The sequence below is a fragment of the Xyrauchen texanus genome, chromosome 4 (assembly GCF_025860055.1).
Source record: "Xyrauchen texanus isolate HMW12.3.18 chromosome 4, RBS_HiC_50CHRs, whole genome shotgun sequence".
NCBI lineage: Eukaryota > Metazoa > Chordata > Actinopteri > Cypriniformes > Catostomidae > Xyrauchen > Xyrauchen texanus.
This window is the reverse complement of record NC_068279.1, coordinates 49,029,945-49,048,631: the sequence shown is the minus strand read 5'-3', so window position 1 is coordinate 49,048,631 and position 18,687 is coordinate 49,029,945. Positions and strand designations below refer to the sequence as shown.

At 40.1% G+C, this 18,687-nt stretch overlaps 1 protein-coding gene across 2 annotated transcripts in view; it reads right to left on the bottom strand.

Annotated features, from left to right (window-relative positions):
• The window catches only part of LOC127638986 (smoothelin-like), a 98,975-nt gene that overhangs the window by 34,085 nt on the left and 46,203 nt on the right, over positions 1-18,687 (bottom strand). For both annotated transcript variants that reach the window (XM_052120774.1, XM_052120785.1), the window contains exons 9-10: positions 14,137-14,664; positions 2,223-2,296 (exon numbers count right to left, since the gene is read on the bottom strand). In XM_052120774.1, coding sequence (XP_051976734.1) covers positions 2,223-2,296; positions 14,137-14,664 — 602 coding nt within the window. The remainder of the gene's footprint in view (positions 1-2,222; positions 2,297-14,136; positions 14,665-18,687) is intronic.

Below are 18,687 nucleotides of genomic sequence, written 5' to 3'. Positions count from 1 at the left end.
CCCACCTCTGAACTCACTCACCCAAATGACAGATAATTCAATAGCATGAAAATGTCAGCATATATTTGAGTCTCAGACAGCTATTTAAATCAGTCCCCTTTCATTCAAGCAACAAAGCTCGACCCTCAGGCAATCTGCTTTGACTTACTGACAGTCATGCAACTAAAAATATCCTGCATAGTTTAAAAGAGTGCCACTAAATATACCACTGCATGCTGTAAAAGAGTGTCCGCAAAACAAACGCTGCCAAGAATTTGGGTATGCGCAGCTACAGAGGAGAGAGCAATACTTTCCAGGGAACAGTTTGAAAGTTTTTAGGTACCCCTGTATGAAAAGATGCTTCTTCATTCGATGAAAGATCAGCAAGAAGTGTTGACATCAACAACACAAAAAATGTCACTTGATACATGTCCTTATACTTGCAAGCTAAAGGAAAATGCAACCCAGGCTACATTGAATACAGGTTACATTTTCTATTGTGTTGGGTTGCCACTTGATGTCCAATGTAAAATCTGGGTCCTGAAGCAAAACCAACTCTCAAAAACAATTGATATTGCTATATTAGGAGCAAATATCTCTTACCTGGTGTCCTAACTGAAGTTGACCGATATATCGGATTTACCAATTAGTGTAGTAGATAATTAATTTGGTAATAACGAAGCTGCACTGAGAACTGCATTGCTGACAAGGTGGAAAGGATGCTAACATTAGCTGTTCGAACAGTTAGAACAATGCTCCAAACTCTAGAATGTAAACTTGGTTGAGGGGCATCCAACTTGTTCCAGTCAGGTTTTAAACATGAGCGCTCCGAAAAGGTTTTGTTGCTAACTAGATTAATAAGTTAATCATCAGTTGTTAACCAATTTCATGTTAATGGCAACCGTATGTGAAAATGCTGCCTGAGTTTTTGCTTTTGGTCAGCTGTTCTATTACTTCTGCTGAAATAAAAATTAAAAACTGAAATGATAGGGGAAAAACTTAAAGTAAACTAAAATACTTATTCATAACTCCAAAAGTAACTAACTAAAATTATGATCCAAATGCCATATTACCATAATATCTTTATGGAAAGCTTAGGATGTCTCCTACCAAAGTAACACTGCTAAAACTGCTTGAAATTTCCACGTCAACCATCTGCTAAAATCAGCTGTTAACTTTAATAGCGCTACATACATGTCTGTCATCGTAGCTGTCATTGTGATAAATCTCAGTCAAATTATTACAGGATGGGTAGAAAAAGAATGCGGCATTAACCCCAACAGTCTTTACTAGTATCAGACACAAGCAATCACATTCAATCCCTCAAATCCAACTAATTTGTACCTCTGTCCCAGTTTGCTGTGTACAAGTTTGTCTTCAAATCATGATCGCTGTTTTGCGTGTTCTCTCTCACGGCTTTCTCTTTCGCTCCTTCTCTGTCGCTCACACACAAATATATTAATCTCTCATTTGTGTGTGGCATAACCTAGTCAACCTGTTAACAAACCAACCTGCACTTATCCTTTAACGAGATTACCACACTGCCCGACATGGGCGAGAAACGCAAAGGATTTAACTCTCGCCAAGCCCTGCCTAAAAACATTAATGACCCATCCTACCTTGACAACTCTTGCCGTCTGTCATATTATCAGACAAACTTTTGCTCTTTTCTAATGTAGGTCTATGGAAGTCACATATATTGTATAGGGGTTTTTTTTATTACAGAATGTTTAAGAAGTTATCAAAAAATTGCAGTTTTTAATCATATTGCTGCATAATTAATTTATATAAATTATGCAATGTTTGATTAATATCTAAAGATAAAGCCCACGTAAGTATAATATCTGATCAACTTTTACCACTTTCTGTGAGAACATTATACAAAAAATCATTTTTTATTATTATTTTATGTGCACCCCATCAACAAAGTAATGAGAAACAACTGGATAAGTGGCTTAAACGAATAGTAAAAAAAAAAAAAAGAAAAAAAAAAAAAAAGAAATTCAATATATGTATAATATATGTTTTAAACCTTAACTTTTCTATTCAGGACCTACGTTGGCAATTTCTGCATATATTGGTGTTGATATGCTTTGGGGTTTACACATGAAGGTTTATCCATTTTATTAGGTTGGGTTTACCTTGGGTAAAATCACTGCCTATTGGTTTCCTTAGACTTATTTGCATGCACAAACAGTGTGTTTTTGTGTCGGTGGCTAAAACAGACTTTATATGTTAAATACCTTAACAGTAGATCCAGATGACAGACTCGAACTGGTGATTTTGAACGGTGTCGCTCTTAAACCAAGAGTCAGCTCTGAGAGGACACAAAAAAACAAATAAATTAAAATGGTTACACAAGTATGAGACTTAAATGAGACTGAGCTTTGAGAACATCTTGCCACACCAAGAAATATTTTGATGTAAAAACGAGCTTGAGTCTTGAGTGGATGGAGGGTGTTTCAGTGACTTATGTATACTCATAAACTCACATGGCCATTCCTGCTCTAATAAACACGGTGTTCTCTGACTATGTTCAGAATGGAATACTAACATACTACTTACTCCACAGTATACACTGTATACTGCATACTATTTAAAATAATAATAATAATAATAATAATATGTGAAACCGTATGCAGTTATGCCACATTGTTCTCATATGACATCCTTGTTACACATTTAATTCAGTGAGTGGCGTCAAGTTATCATGTCAGAAATTAACTTTATTAATGGTAATTTCTACTCTTTTGTTAAAAAAAAAAGTATAGTTAAGTATATGAAAAGTATAGCCACAAACCCTACTAACCCTATCTGTGTTAAGTTATTTCAAATATTACAACTTTGCTTTCATAACAATGAAACTCTGTAATCATGTTTCATTTTAAGTGATTTTATCACACTTATATCATGCATCTTATATGCAAAGCACTCTAGGTTTACATTATATTCACATTTTGCACATACAAGTTAAATGTTTAGCATATTCAAATCGCCATCGCAATATTTGCCAAATTAAATCGCAACGTGACTTTTTCACCATATGACACAACACCTGGAACAGACATAAAATCACACACTCACTGTCACCCATACGTTTACCAGAAAACGTCTGCATTCGTTTCCCCCCAACTAAGTAAAATGTGCCTTTTCTCCATAAGAAATTGATACTCTTCATTTAAACCTTTCTTTGTTATACCAAGTCATAAAACCTTCTATAAATTCTCAAATAAAAGCTCTTTGGCTAAGAGAATTGTGCTGATGAAATGAAACAGTGTACGTTGTTCCTAAATAAAGCAGTCTGCACTGTTTACTGTCTCTTCCTTCACTCCGCCAAAGATTACACAACATGGCAGTTTCCTTATGTGGCTGAGTGAGAGGTAAACACACTTTTACTGCAGGTCTATACCATTAAATATCCTGAAGCTTTCAAGTACACTTCCACTGCCTGCAAGACCTTTCACAGGCAAAGATGAGCACAGCGCTTCCAAAAAAGGATGGTCTGACACAGCTGTGGCACTATGACAAATATGGCCAGTTGATGATATTAAGAAGAGACAGAGAGAGAGAGAGAGAGAGAGAGAGAGAGAGAGAGAGAGAGAAGGGCGAGGGGGAAGAATAGTGATTGTGTTTTTCATAGGCATTAAAGACATTGCAAGTACTTTGCATTGTGTGTGTGTGTGTGTGTGTGTGTGTGTGTGTGTGAGGAGAGAGTGTGGGTGAATTAAGGGTGACATGATTATATTTCAGGGGTCGTAAAAACAATGCGTTCAAAGATTCAACTCAAAGAATGATTTGCTCACTAAGTGATCATCACCATGGTCTTAACTTTTTACTTTACACAACAACACTAAAATGCTCGGATTTGCCTGTGTGCTCTGTGAAGTGTGCTTGCGCCTGTGTTAGAAATGCATATCTTGGTGAGGTTGATTATGTCTTAAAAGAACGGGCTATAAAGAAAATCTGATTTATGTCAAAATATTAAATCTATGCTTACAACTTTGCAGTGTAAACAGCATAATAGACTGGCTGCTGTCTATTATGTCACTGATATTAGAGATAGGCTGATATATCGGTTTTACCGATTAATCGGTGCCTATAGTTGCTTTTTTAAACTATCGATTATCTTCAAAAATCAACGGCAATAGTTGTCGATAGTCGTTTTTTATTCCTTAGCATTTATTCCAGTTCAATACATATTTTGGTATTTTGATTAGATAATCAGGTGCAGGGGTGTAAAAAGTACTTAATACTTCAATTATACTAAAGTGAAAGTATGGATACTGAGTGAAAATTGTACTCAATTACAAGTCCAAGTATCTAGCCAAAAACATACTTGAGTGAAAGTAAAAAAGTTTTGATATTAAATTGTACTTAAGTATTAAAAAAATGTCAAAATTACTTTTTTCCTAGCTAGAATGAAATCAATAGAGTAGATTGTCTGAGAGAGGATGTTGTTAAATTCGATTGGTTGTTAAGTTGCCTTTTTACAGTCTCTGACGACGGTCATATTTCTCCCCTAGTGACATTCGCAACCTGGTCAAAGAATCATGTTACAATAAAAATGCTAAATGTTGTACGTAACATGGCAATTTCCTGGTGGAATGAACAATAGAGGCGCAAAAACAACAATGTCTTTTATCCCCTTTCACTCAAAACATGAGCAAAATGGCAGATTAATGGCATGATCAAATTGCGTGGTAGCTCAACTGATAGAGCGTTGCACTTGTGATTGTAAAGGACCGGGATAAAAGTCCTGAAAAGCACAAAAGTAGATACATGAGCTGAAAGTGTCATAGAACCACAACATGGCTGTGTTTCTCATTTCACATTTGCTTTTTCTGACACTATCAGTTAGGTTTAGGGTAGGGATGTTGGTTTTGTTCATTTAAATTCGATAGAAGATTAACCTTAAAATCTGTTTGAGAGAAAATTTCACTCGCTTTTAGCGCCACACATTGGACATATCACTTCGGAAGTGCCCGAGACGTGTAATGAACCACATCATTTTATTTTGTAAAAAACGTGGCCACAGTCCCACAATGACCGTTGCATTGGAGAAGGCACTCATGAATTGCAATGTCCCTTGAGACATAGAGAAAGACCAAAATTAACCACATCATTCACATTCACAGATGTTTTTATGAGCAAAGGTGTGTGGGCTGATGGAGTTGGACATGTGCAATGTGAATGATCATTTTTGACTTCATAAATGTCCAAACTGTGAAAGTAACAGGCGTGTAAAATAAAGTTTAGTAAAAAAAAAAAGAAAAAAAGAAACGTTCGTGTTTCTCACTTCATGCTCATAGTTTTGAATGAATAAATCACATTCTGTCGATTTTGCACTTGAGCAAAGTACAAATCTAAAAAAATAATACTTAAGGTTAATACCCAAGTATTTTTACTCAATTACTTTACACCCCTGATCGGTGTTTCATATTAAAGAGGGGGATGCAAACAGAATTATAAAAAAAATAAATAAATAAAAACTGAAACGTGACCCTTCATAGACTGTGCCCCCAACTTCATATCTTGTAAATAATCATAAAAAAACCTAATCTAGTGAATAAATAGAGCACAAAAAATAGGTAAACACTTAAATATAGAGCACTGTAACTCAGCCATGTCTGTGTCATTTCAAAATAAGAGTCCCAAAATAAGTATGAGTCTTTATTGTGTTTGGATGCACAATAAACTGCATCTGGGATTTTATTAATTTTGGAATTGTGTAGTCTGTATGTCTGTTCCCGTCATAGTAAGGAAAGACTAAGAACATTTTTTAACATTATAAAAATCCATTTGAAAGGCTATTGGTTATCAGCATTTTCCACCACCAGCAAGATCCACTATTGGTATATCTCTAATTAATATCAAATGATAAGGACAAGAAAAAGAAATTAAATTCTCTCTGCTCTTAACTTATATCTCTATTGTGTATTACTGACTGTTTACTTGAGAAATACATGTAAAAGTACAAAACAACATCCAAGTGTTCGGGTGTTCCAGAGAAAACGAATCGGATACCTAACGTAACCTCGGTTCTCTCTAGATGAGGGAACGAGTATTGCGTAAGCTAGCTTACGCTACGGGAAAGATTCATCTTTTCTGAGATATTGAAGCCAAAAAATTATCCTTCATTTTGTATCATTTGTCAACGCAGTGCAGCAACTGCAGACCTTGAGCGGGCTAGCTAGCGAGCTCATTGGTTGCTCTGCGGCAACTGCTGCAGCCTATAGACAAACTTGGGCGAACTCACGTCCAATGAGAGGCGTCCTCGCGCTTACTGCATCAAAGCCCGCCAAAATGGGCGTGGCTAGAGTGCATATAAGCGTAGTTCGTAGGCTGGAACCCTGGTTTTCATTGAATGAAGCGAAAGTCGCTCGTTGCGCGAGCACGGCCGGCTACGCAATACTCGTTCCCTCATCTAGAGAGAACCGAGGTTACGTTAGGTAACCGATTCGTTCTCTTACGAGAGGTGCTCTCGTATTGCGTAAGCTAGCTTACGCTACGGGAACCCATTGTAAACGCCGTGCGCGCCAAGCATCCACTGCATGAGCCCCGGGGGTGGGGGGACCCAGGGGAGGCCTTGTGAGTGGGGAAATAATATTTGGCCGGCAAGAGTGCGGGCCAGTGTGTGTGTAATACATAAGCACATAGTGGGAAGGGAACGACAGAGCGGCGGTGCCGGTCTGTGTGGAATGAGTCCCATCAGTGCAGCTCACCAGGGGAGCTGTAGCGTATTAAACCGCTAGTAGTTTTGCCTGCAGGGCGGGCACTTCCAGATTGTAAAATCTGACAAAGGTGGAGGGGGAAGCCCAGCCCGCTGCCACACATATGTCGTGAATGGAAATCCCGCTGGACCATGCCCACGATGAGGCCATGCCTCTAGTGGAGTGAGCCCTAATGCCCAACGGGCATGGCAGGTCTTTTGACGCGTATGCGGCAGCAATAGCGTCCACTATCCATCTAGACAGTGTCTGTTTCGAGGCGGCGAGACCTTTGGTGCGCCCTCCGAACGAAACGAAAAGCTGCTCAGAGCGTCTGAAAGAGGCGGAGCGCGCAGTATACAATCTCAGTGCTCTGACTGGGCAAAGGAGATTGGCGTTGCGTTCGCTATCGGATGCTGGCAGCGCCGATAGGGAAATGACCTGTGCTCTGAAAGGAGTACCGATCACCTTGGGAACATAGCCGTGTCTAGGCTTTAAAATGACCTTGGAGTCACTTGGTCCGAACTCAAGACACGCAGCGCTGACAGACAGCGCGTGAAGGTCTCCCACATGTTCGACTGATGACAGGGCAGTCAGAAAAACGGTTTTGAGTGAAAGGTATTGCAAATCCACGGATTGAAGTGGTTCGAAAGGGGGGGCTTTCATAGTTTCGAGAATTATAGAAAGATCCCAGATAGGAACCGATGGGGGGTGCGGGGGGTTCATCCTTCTAGCTCCGTCGAGGAAGCGGATGACCAGCTCGTTTTTTCCCAGTGACTGGCCGTGCAGGGGTTCAGCGAACGCCGCGACGGCCGCCACATACACTGAGCGTAGATGGGGATCTGCCCTTATCCAGCAGATCTTGTAAAAACACGAGCAGCGACGACACCCCACATGTCCGTGGGTCCAGGTCTCTGTCGGTGCACCACTTTGAAAACACAGACCATTTTGACGCATAGAGTCTTCTCGTGGAAGGGGCTCTAGCGTGTATGATGGTGTTTATTACCCCTTCTGGCAGAGCGACGGGTAGTCGTTGATCACCCACGCGTGCAGCGCCCAGCGCTCTGGGTGGGGATGCCAGATCGTGCCGCGAGCTTGAGAGAGGAGATCTGCTCTCACTGGGATGGGCCACGGCGCTGTCAGTGACAGCTGCGTAAGCTCCGGGAACCATGTCTGATTCTCCCAACGCGGGGCTATGAGGAGCACCGAGTGACGCGTTTCCCTGATCCTCTGCATTACCTGTGGCAATAGCGAGATGGGAGGGAAGGCGTAAAGCGGGCGGTTGGGCCAGTCCTGGGCCAGCGCGTCCTCGCTTTCGAGAAAAATATTGGGCAGTGAGAGTTCTCTTCTGACGCAAAGAGGTCTATCTCTGCTCTGCCGAATATGCGCCATAACTTCTGGACTGTTTGAGCGTGCAGGGACCATTCCCCTGGAGGAATATTGTCTCTGGACAGTCTGTCTGGGCCGTCGTTCAGGTGGCCTGGCACGTGCGTCGCCCTCAGCGAGCGCAGGTGGCACTGGGACCAACTCAGTATGCGTTTCGTCAGATGGAAGAGGTTCCTGGATCTGACACCGCCCTGACGGTTTAGGTAGGATACCACAGATCTGTTGTCCGAACGGACCAGGACGTGGTGACCCTGAATGACCGGGAGAAAGCGCACAAGCGCGTACTCGACCGCTATCATTTCCAGACAATTTATGTGAAGGAGCTTTTCCTGAACTGACCATAGGCCAAAAACCGGAGAGCCCTCGCAGACCGCGCCCCAACCCGTGTTGGACGCGTCTGTCGAGATGACTTTTCGGCGAGATACAGCTCCCATCGTCACTCCCCGCTGATACCATTCGGCCACTGTCCAGGGCTGCAGAGCTGAAATACAGGTCTGAGTCACCTTGATCGGCTGGCGGCCTGTGGCCCAAGCCCGGCGAGACGCGCGGGTGTTTAGCCAATGCTGAAGCGGGCGCATGCGCAGTAAACCCAGCTGAAGTACTGCTGCGGCTGAGGCCATGTAACCTAGCACTCTCTGAAATTTTTTCAGAGGCGTGAGGCTGTTCATCTGAAAGGACGCGGCTAGTCGCTGAACACGGCGCGCGCGCTGTGTAGATAAGCGAGCCGTCATTGCCACGGAGTCTAGTTCTATTCCAAGGAAGGAAATTGCCTGACTGGGCTGTAGTGAGCTCTTGGTCCAATTGACTGCAAGACCCAAACTGTTCAGATGGCTGAGGAGAACTGTTCTGTGAGACAGAAGCTCCGTATGTGACTGTGCCATAATCAGCCAGTCGTCCAAATAGTTCAGAATTCGCAAGCCCTGACTCCGCAGGGGTGCGAGCGCCGCATCCATGCACTTCGTGAAAGTACGGGGTGCTAAAGACAGGCCGAACGGAAGGACGGTGTATTGATAAACCTGGCCGTCGAAGGCGAATCTCAAGAATGGCCTGTGACGGGGATTTATCTGAATCTGAAAGTAGGCATCTTTCAGATCGAGAGAGATAAACCAGTCCCCCTGGCGCGTATGCGCGAGGAGTTTCCTGATTGTAAGCATTTTGAACGGTCTTTTTGCAAGCACCTTGTTCAAACCCTTGAGATCTAATATTGGTCTGAGGCCGCCGTCTTTCTTGGGAACAAGAAAATAACGGCTGTAAAACCCTAACTTCGCTCAGCGAAGGCGGCACTTTCTCTATGGCCCTTTTGCACAGAAGGTTTGCTATTTCTGAGCGAAGCATGCAGGCTGCTTCCGTGTTCACAATAGTTTCGAGCCGCGCTCTGAAGCGGGGAGGGCGACGATCGAACTGTAGCAAATAGCCCTGTTTTATTGTGCTTAACACCCATTTGGATATCCCTGGGATAGCTTCCCACGCTTTGAAGCGTAACGCTAGAGGGTGAATGGCCAAATCGCCCTGATTGCTGCACACAGCGTGCTGAACAGAATGTGTGAGCGCGCTTACTGTGCTTATGCATGACTGCTCGCAGACAGCAGGGACAGGCTGTTCTGTGAGTGACTTCCCGATTGAGGTGAATGCGGAAAGAGTCACATCTGTTAAGTGATGCGCGAGCATAGTCGCGGGCACGGGACTTACATACAGAGAAGTGTTTGCTGGCCGTGTGACAGAGCGGGCAGAGAATGGGCAAACGAGCCCGCAGGGTCGACATTGGAAGCTCCTCGCAGAGGTCGCATCCGCCTTCAGCGAGGGCGAGCTCTGCATGCCCCAGTCCCAGGCAGAGAGCGCAGATGATGTGGCGGTCTCCGGCGCTGAGAGGGGCCGTTCGAGGGGCGCGGCCCCTCGAACGGCGACGCGGCTTCCAGTTCAGAGATGCGAAGAGCTTCGCTGAAGAGATGAAAATCAGGGTTCCAGCCTACGAACTATGCTTATATGCACTCTAGCCACGGCCATTTTGGCGGGCTTTGATGCAGTAAGCGCGCGGACGCCTCTCATTGGACGCGAGTTCGCCCAAGTTCGTCTATAGGCTGCAGCAGTTGCCGCAGAGCAACCAATGAGCTCGCTAGCTAGCCCGCTCAAGGTCTGCAGTTGCTGCACTGCGTTGACAAATGATACAAAATTAAGGATAATTTTTTGGCTTCAATATCTCAGAAAAGATTAATCTTTCCCGTAGCGTAAGCTAGCTTACGCAATACGAGAGAACCTCTCGTAAGAGAACTCTTGGTTTCATTATAAGGAAATAGAAGATACAATATAACATCCAGACAGTGAAACTGCCTAGAAAATTTCATATCCCAAACCTCACAGTGTCACCATGGAGACTTACAGAAAAAGCCCCAGAAAGGCCAACAATAAATTTGAAGCTACATGGGAGCACTACTCTCATTGTGATGAGGGACATTTTTGTGGTCAGATAAGAGCAAGACTACTGTAAGTTTTTACTTACATTACAGTTTGTTCCTCACACAAAGTCTGCTTTAGATGACTTTGAACACAGAACACAATACATATGGACTCACTTTATGATACTTTTTGGAATTTGACAGCCTCTATTCGCCATCCACTTTCATTGCATGAAAAAGACAAGCCTGGAAATTCAGCTAAATATCTAATTATGTGTTCCACAGAAAAAGAAAAACCATATGTAGTTCATTTTTGGAGTGAACTACAGAAAATGTACTACAAAAGTGGTCGAAATGACTGTAGATCATTATGTAATCAATTTATAAACTGTGAATTCACATGAAAAAGTAAACTAAAGTGACGACCAATAAAATCGATTGAATTCTACTGACACTTAAGGGAACTGCAATAGTTTCTGTAGAATAGATTTGTTTGCAGTTTAAATGCAAAACCCACCAAATATGCAGACTCATCCATTTCATTTCAGGGTGTAATTTCCAACATGGCTGCCAAATTGAGAAAATGTATGGCTTGAACTCCAGTGTGTTCCATCAGCCCACACACCTTTGCTCATAAAAACATCTGTGAAACACATATGACAGTTTTCTAGCCTTTTATCCATTAATAGTATCAAATCTTTCCCTAATTCTAGGCCTGTGACCCAACAGCCCTAGTAAAAAAAAATGGAATACTAAGGAATCCCCATTGAGGTCTTAATTTGGAACAAGTCTTATTGGATCATAATGGGAATTTTCCCAAAGGGAACGTAATACAAAACATAATCGAAATCTTTTTGGAATAGTACCGATAAGGATAATTGTGGATTATTATATCCCAATCAGATAGAATGAATAAATCCTAATCAAAAATCCTAATGGAATTTCAGTTTAGCCAGTAGAATTATAATCTATCCTTTTCTTCAGAATTCTGACAATCGGCAGTCTAAGTGTTACCACCCAATAATTTCACGATACGATATAAATCAAGATACATGCGTCACAATTCAATATATCAAGCTCCATCACAATATCGTAATTGGATCATGATTGAATATCCTCATAGAAGAGGCTCTGATTGTACTAAGAAAATGTTTTGCTGAGATTTCTCGCCACGATAAACATTTTGAATCAAAACTGTGGATTCCTAACAAGTCATTCTCACCTAGAGCAAACATTCATGCTGAAACTCTGACCATACTAAGAAATTATGGATTTTAATGCATTTGCACACCAAAGGCGAATTTTCGCAGTGATTTCTCACCGCAATCAACATTTTCAATCGAAACAATGGATTCGTAAGAAGACATTATCGACTTGAGCAAACATTCATGCCAAAACTCTGATCGTACTAAGAAATGATGGACTTTAAGGCCACCAATGATGGACATACGGCCTTTGCACACTAAAGGCATATTTTCACCGCAATCAACATTTTCAATCGAAACAATGGATTCGTAAGAAGCCATTATCGACTTGAGCAAACATTCATGCCAAAACTCTGATCGTACTAAGAAATGATGGACTTTAAGGCCACCAATGATGGACATAAGGCCTTTGCACACTAAAGGCAAATTTTCACCGCAATCAACATTTTGAATTGAAACAATTGATACCTAACTGGCCATTCTCACCGGAAGCGAACATTCACAACGTATCAAAGAGGAGCTTTTTTACAGTGAGTGTGTCCATTTGTTTTTCTTCGCCTGGCGATGAAATGCTCTGACTAATAAAATATGAGCCTTGGATCACGTGTCAGGAGCTGTTGCAGTTACCAAAACCAGCGCAAGGTGGCTTTTTGGTTTTGACCAACATTAAACCCTGAAGTAACTTGAGGATGAAATCCTGTTCCAGCAGTGAGAATGTGTATTTCATTTGCATCAAATGCCTTAACTGAATCAAATTTTCTCATACTGGTTTCTTTAACATGTAAAATATATTGCTGCATTACTACCTTACATTCAACAACAAACTCTTCAACACTGCTGCTGCATTTTTTCCCTCCATTTTCTTTTCACAATCTGCTCACTAACTAGAGTGATCATTTGCTTGTCATTTTGCAAAACTGTGAATTAGTTCTTCTTCTAATCCGTGATGGACATTGGGTGGACCATTTGAAAGGTGCTTTGCGCCACCTACCATACCTGCGTAAAACTGCTTGTAGAGTAGCGCCACCTATTGTAAGGGCGTGAATGTGTTAATGGCGATCGTTCCCAGTAAAAGGGAACATTGTGTCAACCTGCTACAATAAACGGCCAAGCTGTGTAAATGGTCAAATATTTTATCCAAAGTGACTTACAGAGCCCTTATTACAGGGACAATACCCCCAGAGCAACCTGGGGTTAAGTGCCTTGCTCAAGGATACAATGGTGGTGGCTGTGGGGATCGAACCAGCGACCTTCTGACCATCATATGTTGGTATGTAAACTTAGGGATCAACAACAAGAGTTGTGAATATTGCAAGTAAAATAATTGGGAAGCCACAAAGACAGATTTCAGACATGTATATAACTCAAACAAGGAGGAAAGCCATGATGATAGAGAGGGATCCCTTACATCCAATGTACAATGAATTTGAAAAATTGCCTTCAGGACAATGATATAGAGTGCCTAGAGCCACAAAAAATATTGTTAAGAGGTTATATATACCAACTTCTGTTGTTTTATTGAATAATGTAATATGATGATTCTGATGTGTACAAGGCTGAAAGGAAGGATATCAGTGTAGTTGTCTTCATGTGTGGATGTGAATACCTGTCTTTGTTACGGTAAATTTATTTTTGTATAAAACAGTTTATTTTTTTTTTATATATCGTTTTTTACTACCACGTGGGGGGGGCCAAAGACCAATTTCAACATGAGTGGACAATAAATATTAATTTAATTCACATCACTTTGTAAGTTAAAGTGCCATTCATCTGAGATTCACCTCTTATGGTCACCTTTAGTGGGCAAAGGCCTTTAGAGTTTGCGCTTATTTAGAAATGTTGGACTTGATATATTTAAATAGATGAGAGTACTGTATATACAGAATGTATGAAAACAATATCTTAAGAAAAAGCATTGTGTTATATCGATAAATCATTGTATCGGCACAGCCCTAGGCAACACATTCCTAATGGCATTCCATCACCATGAACATTTTAGAGGAAAAATCCCTATGGTCTTAATGGTTTTTGGGAAAGGTGCAGTTTCACAGTGATACTAGCTTGAATATGAAAATGCAAGTGATGCATTGATCTCTGGTGTTTGCTGCATCCATCAACCCATCACAGAAACTGCCTTCTAACAAAATCAGAATATATAAATGCATTCTGCTTTATGTTCATGCTCAATCTAGCTGTTTTTGAATGCAAACACATGTCCTGTGGGAACATCTCCTTACTCATTCTGCACTGCTTGCTCTAGGTAAGTGTGCATTATATGTGCAATATGCATTATTTCTTTAATATATAAAAAAAACAAATATGATACAAATCACATTTCATGCACAATAAAATATATTTATAGCTGGTATTTCAAACTCAAGTTCATTTCAGACCCTGCACATGAACAAATATATGTTGTCCTTTTTAACACAAATATAAATGGCCTTTGGATAATCATTTTCTTACCTGTTCTCTGTGGAGCAGCAGCTGTGATGATTCGAGGGCTCATATTGTGTACACCTGTAGAAGACGACAGTGAAGAATGTGACGTTGCATTTCGCCCATCTTTGATCTCGATGCTGAGGAAGGTCTTCATGTTTGACTCCGGTTCCCCACGGGTGTCCTGGGTCCCTGAAGATGCTGTTCCCTCAGGAGTCTGCGCTTCTTCTGAGGCACTACACACATGCCTAACATTTTCAATGTGACCATTTGAGCCTCCCACTGCGGCACGTGATTGGCTGGAGAAAAGCTTGGGCTGGGCAAACACATTTTCGTTGACATTCCTCCCTTTTTTTTGGATGGAGGATGAACAGGACAGGGTGTCCTGGGACTTGTCTGCAGACGCTTTTGAAGTAGCATGTGTGTTTGTTGACTGAGAAGATGCATGGATACTTCTAGGCACATTCGTAACAGGTTCGGCAAATGTACGCATTCTGTCACACACAGGATTTGTGCGAATGAAGGGCCCAGAGAATGCGCTTTTGTTTTTAGAATCTGGAAAGAAATGTATACAAAATATTTCAAATTTCTCAGGAGAAATAAAAATAGAAGCAAATGAGCAAGTTACAGTATATACATAGAACAAGAGTATGAGTATTGAAAAAAGAGGATAAAATGAATGCAGAAAATATAGGTCCGATAATTTGCTCTTGGAAGAATTTTAAATAGCTGCACACAGATAAGCAAATGAAGAACATAGCAAGCAATTTTCATACAAAAGTCAATTTCTGCAGTATCGCACTGCCAAGTTCTCACAGTGGCTGGAGTACTAACTAGCGTAGAAGAAAGAGACAGACAAGGATTTTTTTGTTATTGTTGTTAGATAGTAAGTGCAATTAGTGTGCATAGGTTAAATGTTTGCGGAACTTGAATGTTCAGATGGCGTCAGCAGATAATGTGGAGGTTTGAAGCTCATTCCACCACAGAGGAACAGAGAAAGTGATTGATCGTGAAATAGAATTTGAGCATCTTTGCAATGGGACCACTAGCCACCGCACATTCATTGACCGTAGAACAATTTGGAACATAGGCCTGGAGAAGTGAATTGAAGTAAGTGGGTGTGGTTCCATTGGCTGTCCTGAAGGGCAGAGTCAAAGCCTTAAATTTGATGCTGGCAGCTTCTGGTAGCCAGTGGAGTGAAATCAAGAGTGGGGTGAAGTGAGGTCTCTTTGGCTGATTGAAGACCAGACGTGCTGGAGCATTCTGGACCATCTGCAGTGGCTTAATAGTACTAGCTGGGAGGCTGGCCAACAGAGCATTGCAGTAGTCAAGTCTTGAGATGGCCAGAGCTTTGTAGCATATTCTGACATGAAAGGTCTGACTTTCTTGATGTTGTAAAACGCGAACCTGCAAGACCTGGTGATTGATGAGATGTGGCCGGTGAAGTTAAGCTGGTCAACCACCACCACTCCTAGGTTCCGGCTGTCCTGGTTGGCTTTAGTGTAGTTGCACCAAGATGAATAAAGCAGGATGAATATATTAATCAACATAATGCCACAAATTCTTCGATTGAAGTTGATTGAAAACTTAGAAATCAGAACATTCGTTTAAAGGTGAAGTGTGCAATGTTTGCGCAACGCCATGTGGAATTGCAAAAAACAATGCAAAAACAGTTTCTTATAAATCATTTGTAAACCATCCTTACATCATTTGTTGCAAACATTTCAATGTGACAATTTGTATAAATACAGATTTATTAATGATTTATACAGAAATTCGTCCTGCTTGTGTTTCACTACAAAGCCCAACATTTTCAAGGTTTCCCCAAACACTTCTCTGTCTTCTATTGGTTGACAAACTCATAGTCCCACTCAAAACTTACAGCATTGGTGGAGCTAACGTTGCAGTGTTGGGCTGGTCAGGATGCTCAAAGAAGCAGAGCTATGTTTTCATGTCGCTGCATATTAAGCTGGGATTGGAGTATTTTAATTTTACAAAAAAAAAAGAAAGTCTCTGTTTGCTCTCCATTGAATCTCATTGCTGTCTTGGAGATACAATTGAGATATTACAGGGATCTATTTTGGGAATTTTCTTTCCAATGGTTGATGCAGGATGTTTTGGTCTCTTCAAAAGGAGGAGGAGAGAGGAAAGACTGATTAAGCATTATGCTGGACCAGGCCCCTAGGCTTGTGTATGCGGTAATGGCCCTATTAGGTCATAAGAAAGAGTAAAGATCTTGGGATAGAGCCCAAGGACTGTGAAGAGAGAGACATCTTGATGCTTAAAAGAAAACTGGAGGACATCAACTTCACTTGACATCTTGGAAAGCAAAAACACACTTGTAATGCAAGGGTACTATATTAGGTGTATTTTATTTGGTACACTGTCATATCTAGACATTTTTAATTTGTACTAGATACTTCCTGCTTTGTATTCTAGCTTACTAGTTATGTGATATTTGCAAGTACGATTTGAATAGTGTGTGTTTAGCAGTGTCAGAAATTAGCTTTACCATTAAGGGGCAATATTTGCACCCTGGAATAGATTTTTAGGGATATTTTTTCAAGTCAAATATTTCAATTTAATCAATTAATTTAATCTGAGTAATGCGGTACTGGACTGTTACCAATAAAATTAACAAAACATCATACAGTATATGTAGGGCTCAGTACTGGCAATGAATTTCCAATTTGAACAATTAATCTAAAATAATAATGCAGTGAGGGGCCATCTTAGAACATATTGAAAATCTGGGATTTAAAATGAATATACACCTGAAAATAAACTAAATATTAGGATTTGTAAAAATGTAAAACAAAGAAACGTTCTAACTAGGGCTGTCGATTTAACAAAAATTAACGTGTTAAATAAATTAACGCACTTTAATCGCAATGCTTAACTGAGACATTCAAGCTTGTAGTACCACCTGTTAACTCCAGAGGGCAGTAATTGAAATTCCAGCTGTGTGAGCAACACACAGTTTATACAGTGAAGAAAACAATTTCTTGCGTTCAAAACACTTGGAGCGCAAATGCGATCTTTAAGGGATCTTAAGATGTGTTTAAAGTTTGAGTATTAAACTATATTTAACTTGACACAGTGACCTAAACATATTATTTTTATGACGCAACACACCCGAGACGCGACACAAGCATGTCTGACACAGGTCATACGGTCTTTTCCTCATACATATTTAATTACCAATGAGGTGTCCTTTAAACTGTTACAGCGTTTTTACCCAGTCAATCTTTATTTAAGAAACATGCTCCCTGAAATAGATCCACTTTGCTCCTTCTGTCAGGGGCGAAAATTTCATCAAAATGTTGGGGGGGACAATAAACATAACAATTCTCAAGAGCAATATTTGAAGGGGACACAAAGGGGTTTTTTCGTTGTTGCCCCGTTTGCATTTGTATTATTTTATTTCTTAAACAATTATTTTAAGAATATATCATTATATTATTTACAATAATATAATATATCATTATATTATTTACAATAAACATATTTTAATGATATTTTAGGGGGGGACAACCCTCAGATAGGGGGTTTCCCCCCGCGATTTCCGCCTATGCCTTCTGTAATGCTGTAGATTAAAAGTTTGTTTGTTTGTACGTACCTCTATTTTAACTAGTTTTTCTTTGCTTTATAAAGATGTTTTATTTGGTTTTCACAGATTTGATAAGTTAATATTTTCTGATTAATCTGTTTATTTTTCTTGCTAAGTTTTTAATACATAAGTGTAAATTTATGTCTATAAAGCCCCTATTTGCACTTTTTGTAAAGACTTAAAATATTATTTAAATACTCTTTGTACCTCCAACAACTCCAAAGCATTGAAAACCATTACACTATGTAATGAATATAATGTCTTGGCATTATTGTAAAATATATCTGTAGTATTGTGTACTATGTACCCCTGGCTTGTTTCTAAAAAAAAAATGTCTAACGCAGATGTAAATTGATGGTCCCTAAACAAACCCTCACAATAAATCTCCAACTGATTGACAAATTCACTTATGATCAATAATATGGTAGTGAACAATACATTGTATTCTAAAGCTCCTTTTTATATTGTCTTATCAATGATTAACTCTTCTGCCACAAGAATTTAATGCATTTTAATTATCTGAATATTTATTTATTTTATATATATATATATATATATATATATATATATATATATATATATATATATATATATATATATATATATATAATTTTTATATATTATAAAGATACCAAGTATAATTATTTCATCATTATATATTGAATTATTGTTATAAGAGGGGATTTCTCAGCAAATATTTGTATATGCGATTAATTAATCGGGACACCATGTAATTAATTCGATTACAAATTTTTATCGATTGACAGCCCTAGTTCTAACACAAAATTAATGTGAAATATTTGATTCTGGACTATTTCTGGGTCATTAATCAAATAAGCCAATGAGATTTGACCAGGTGAACTCCTTTATACAAAAGGACATATTTCTTTGATTCCATTGAAACACACAAGATGCTCTTTGGAAGACTCCCAAATCATGCTGGATAGCATTGATCATTGGTATGATAC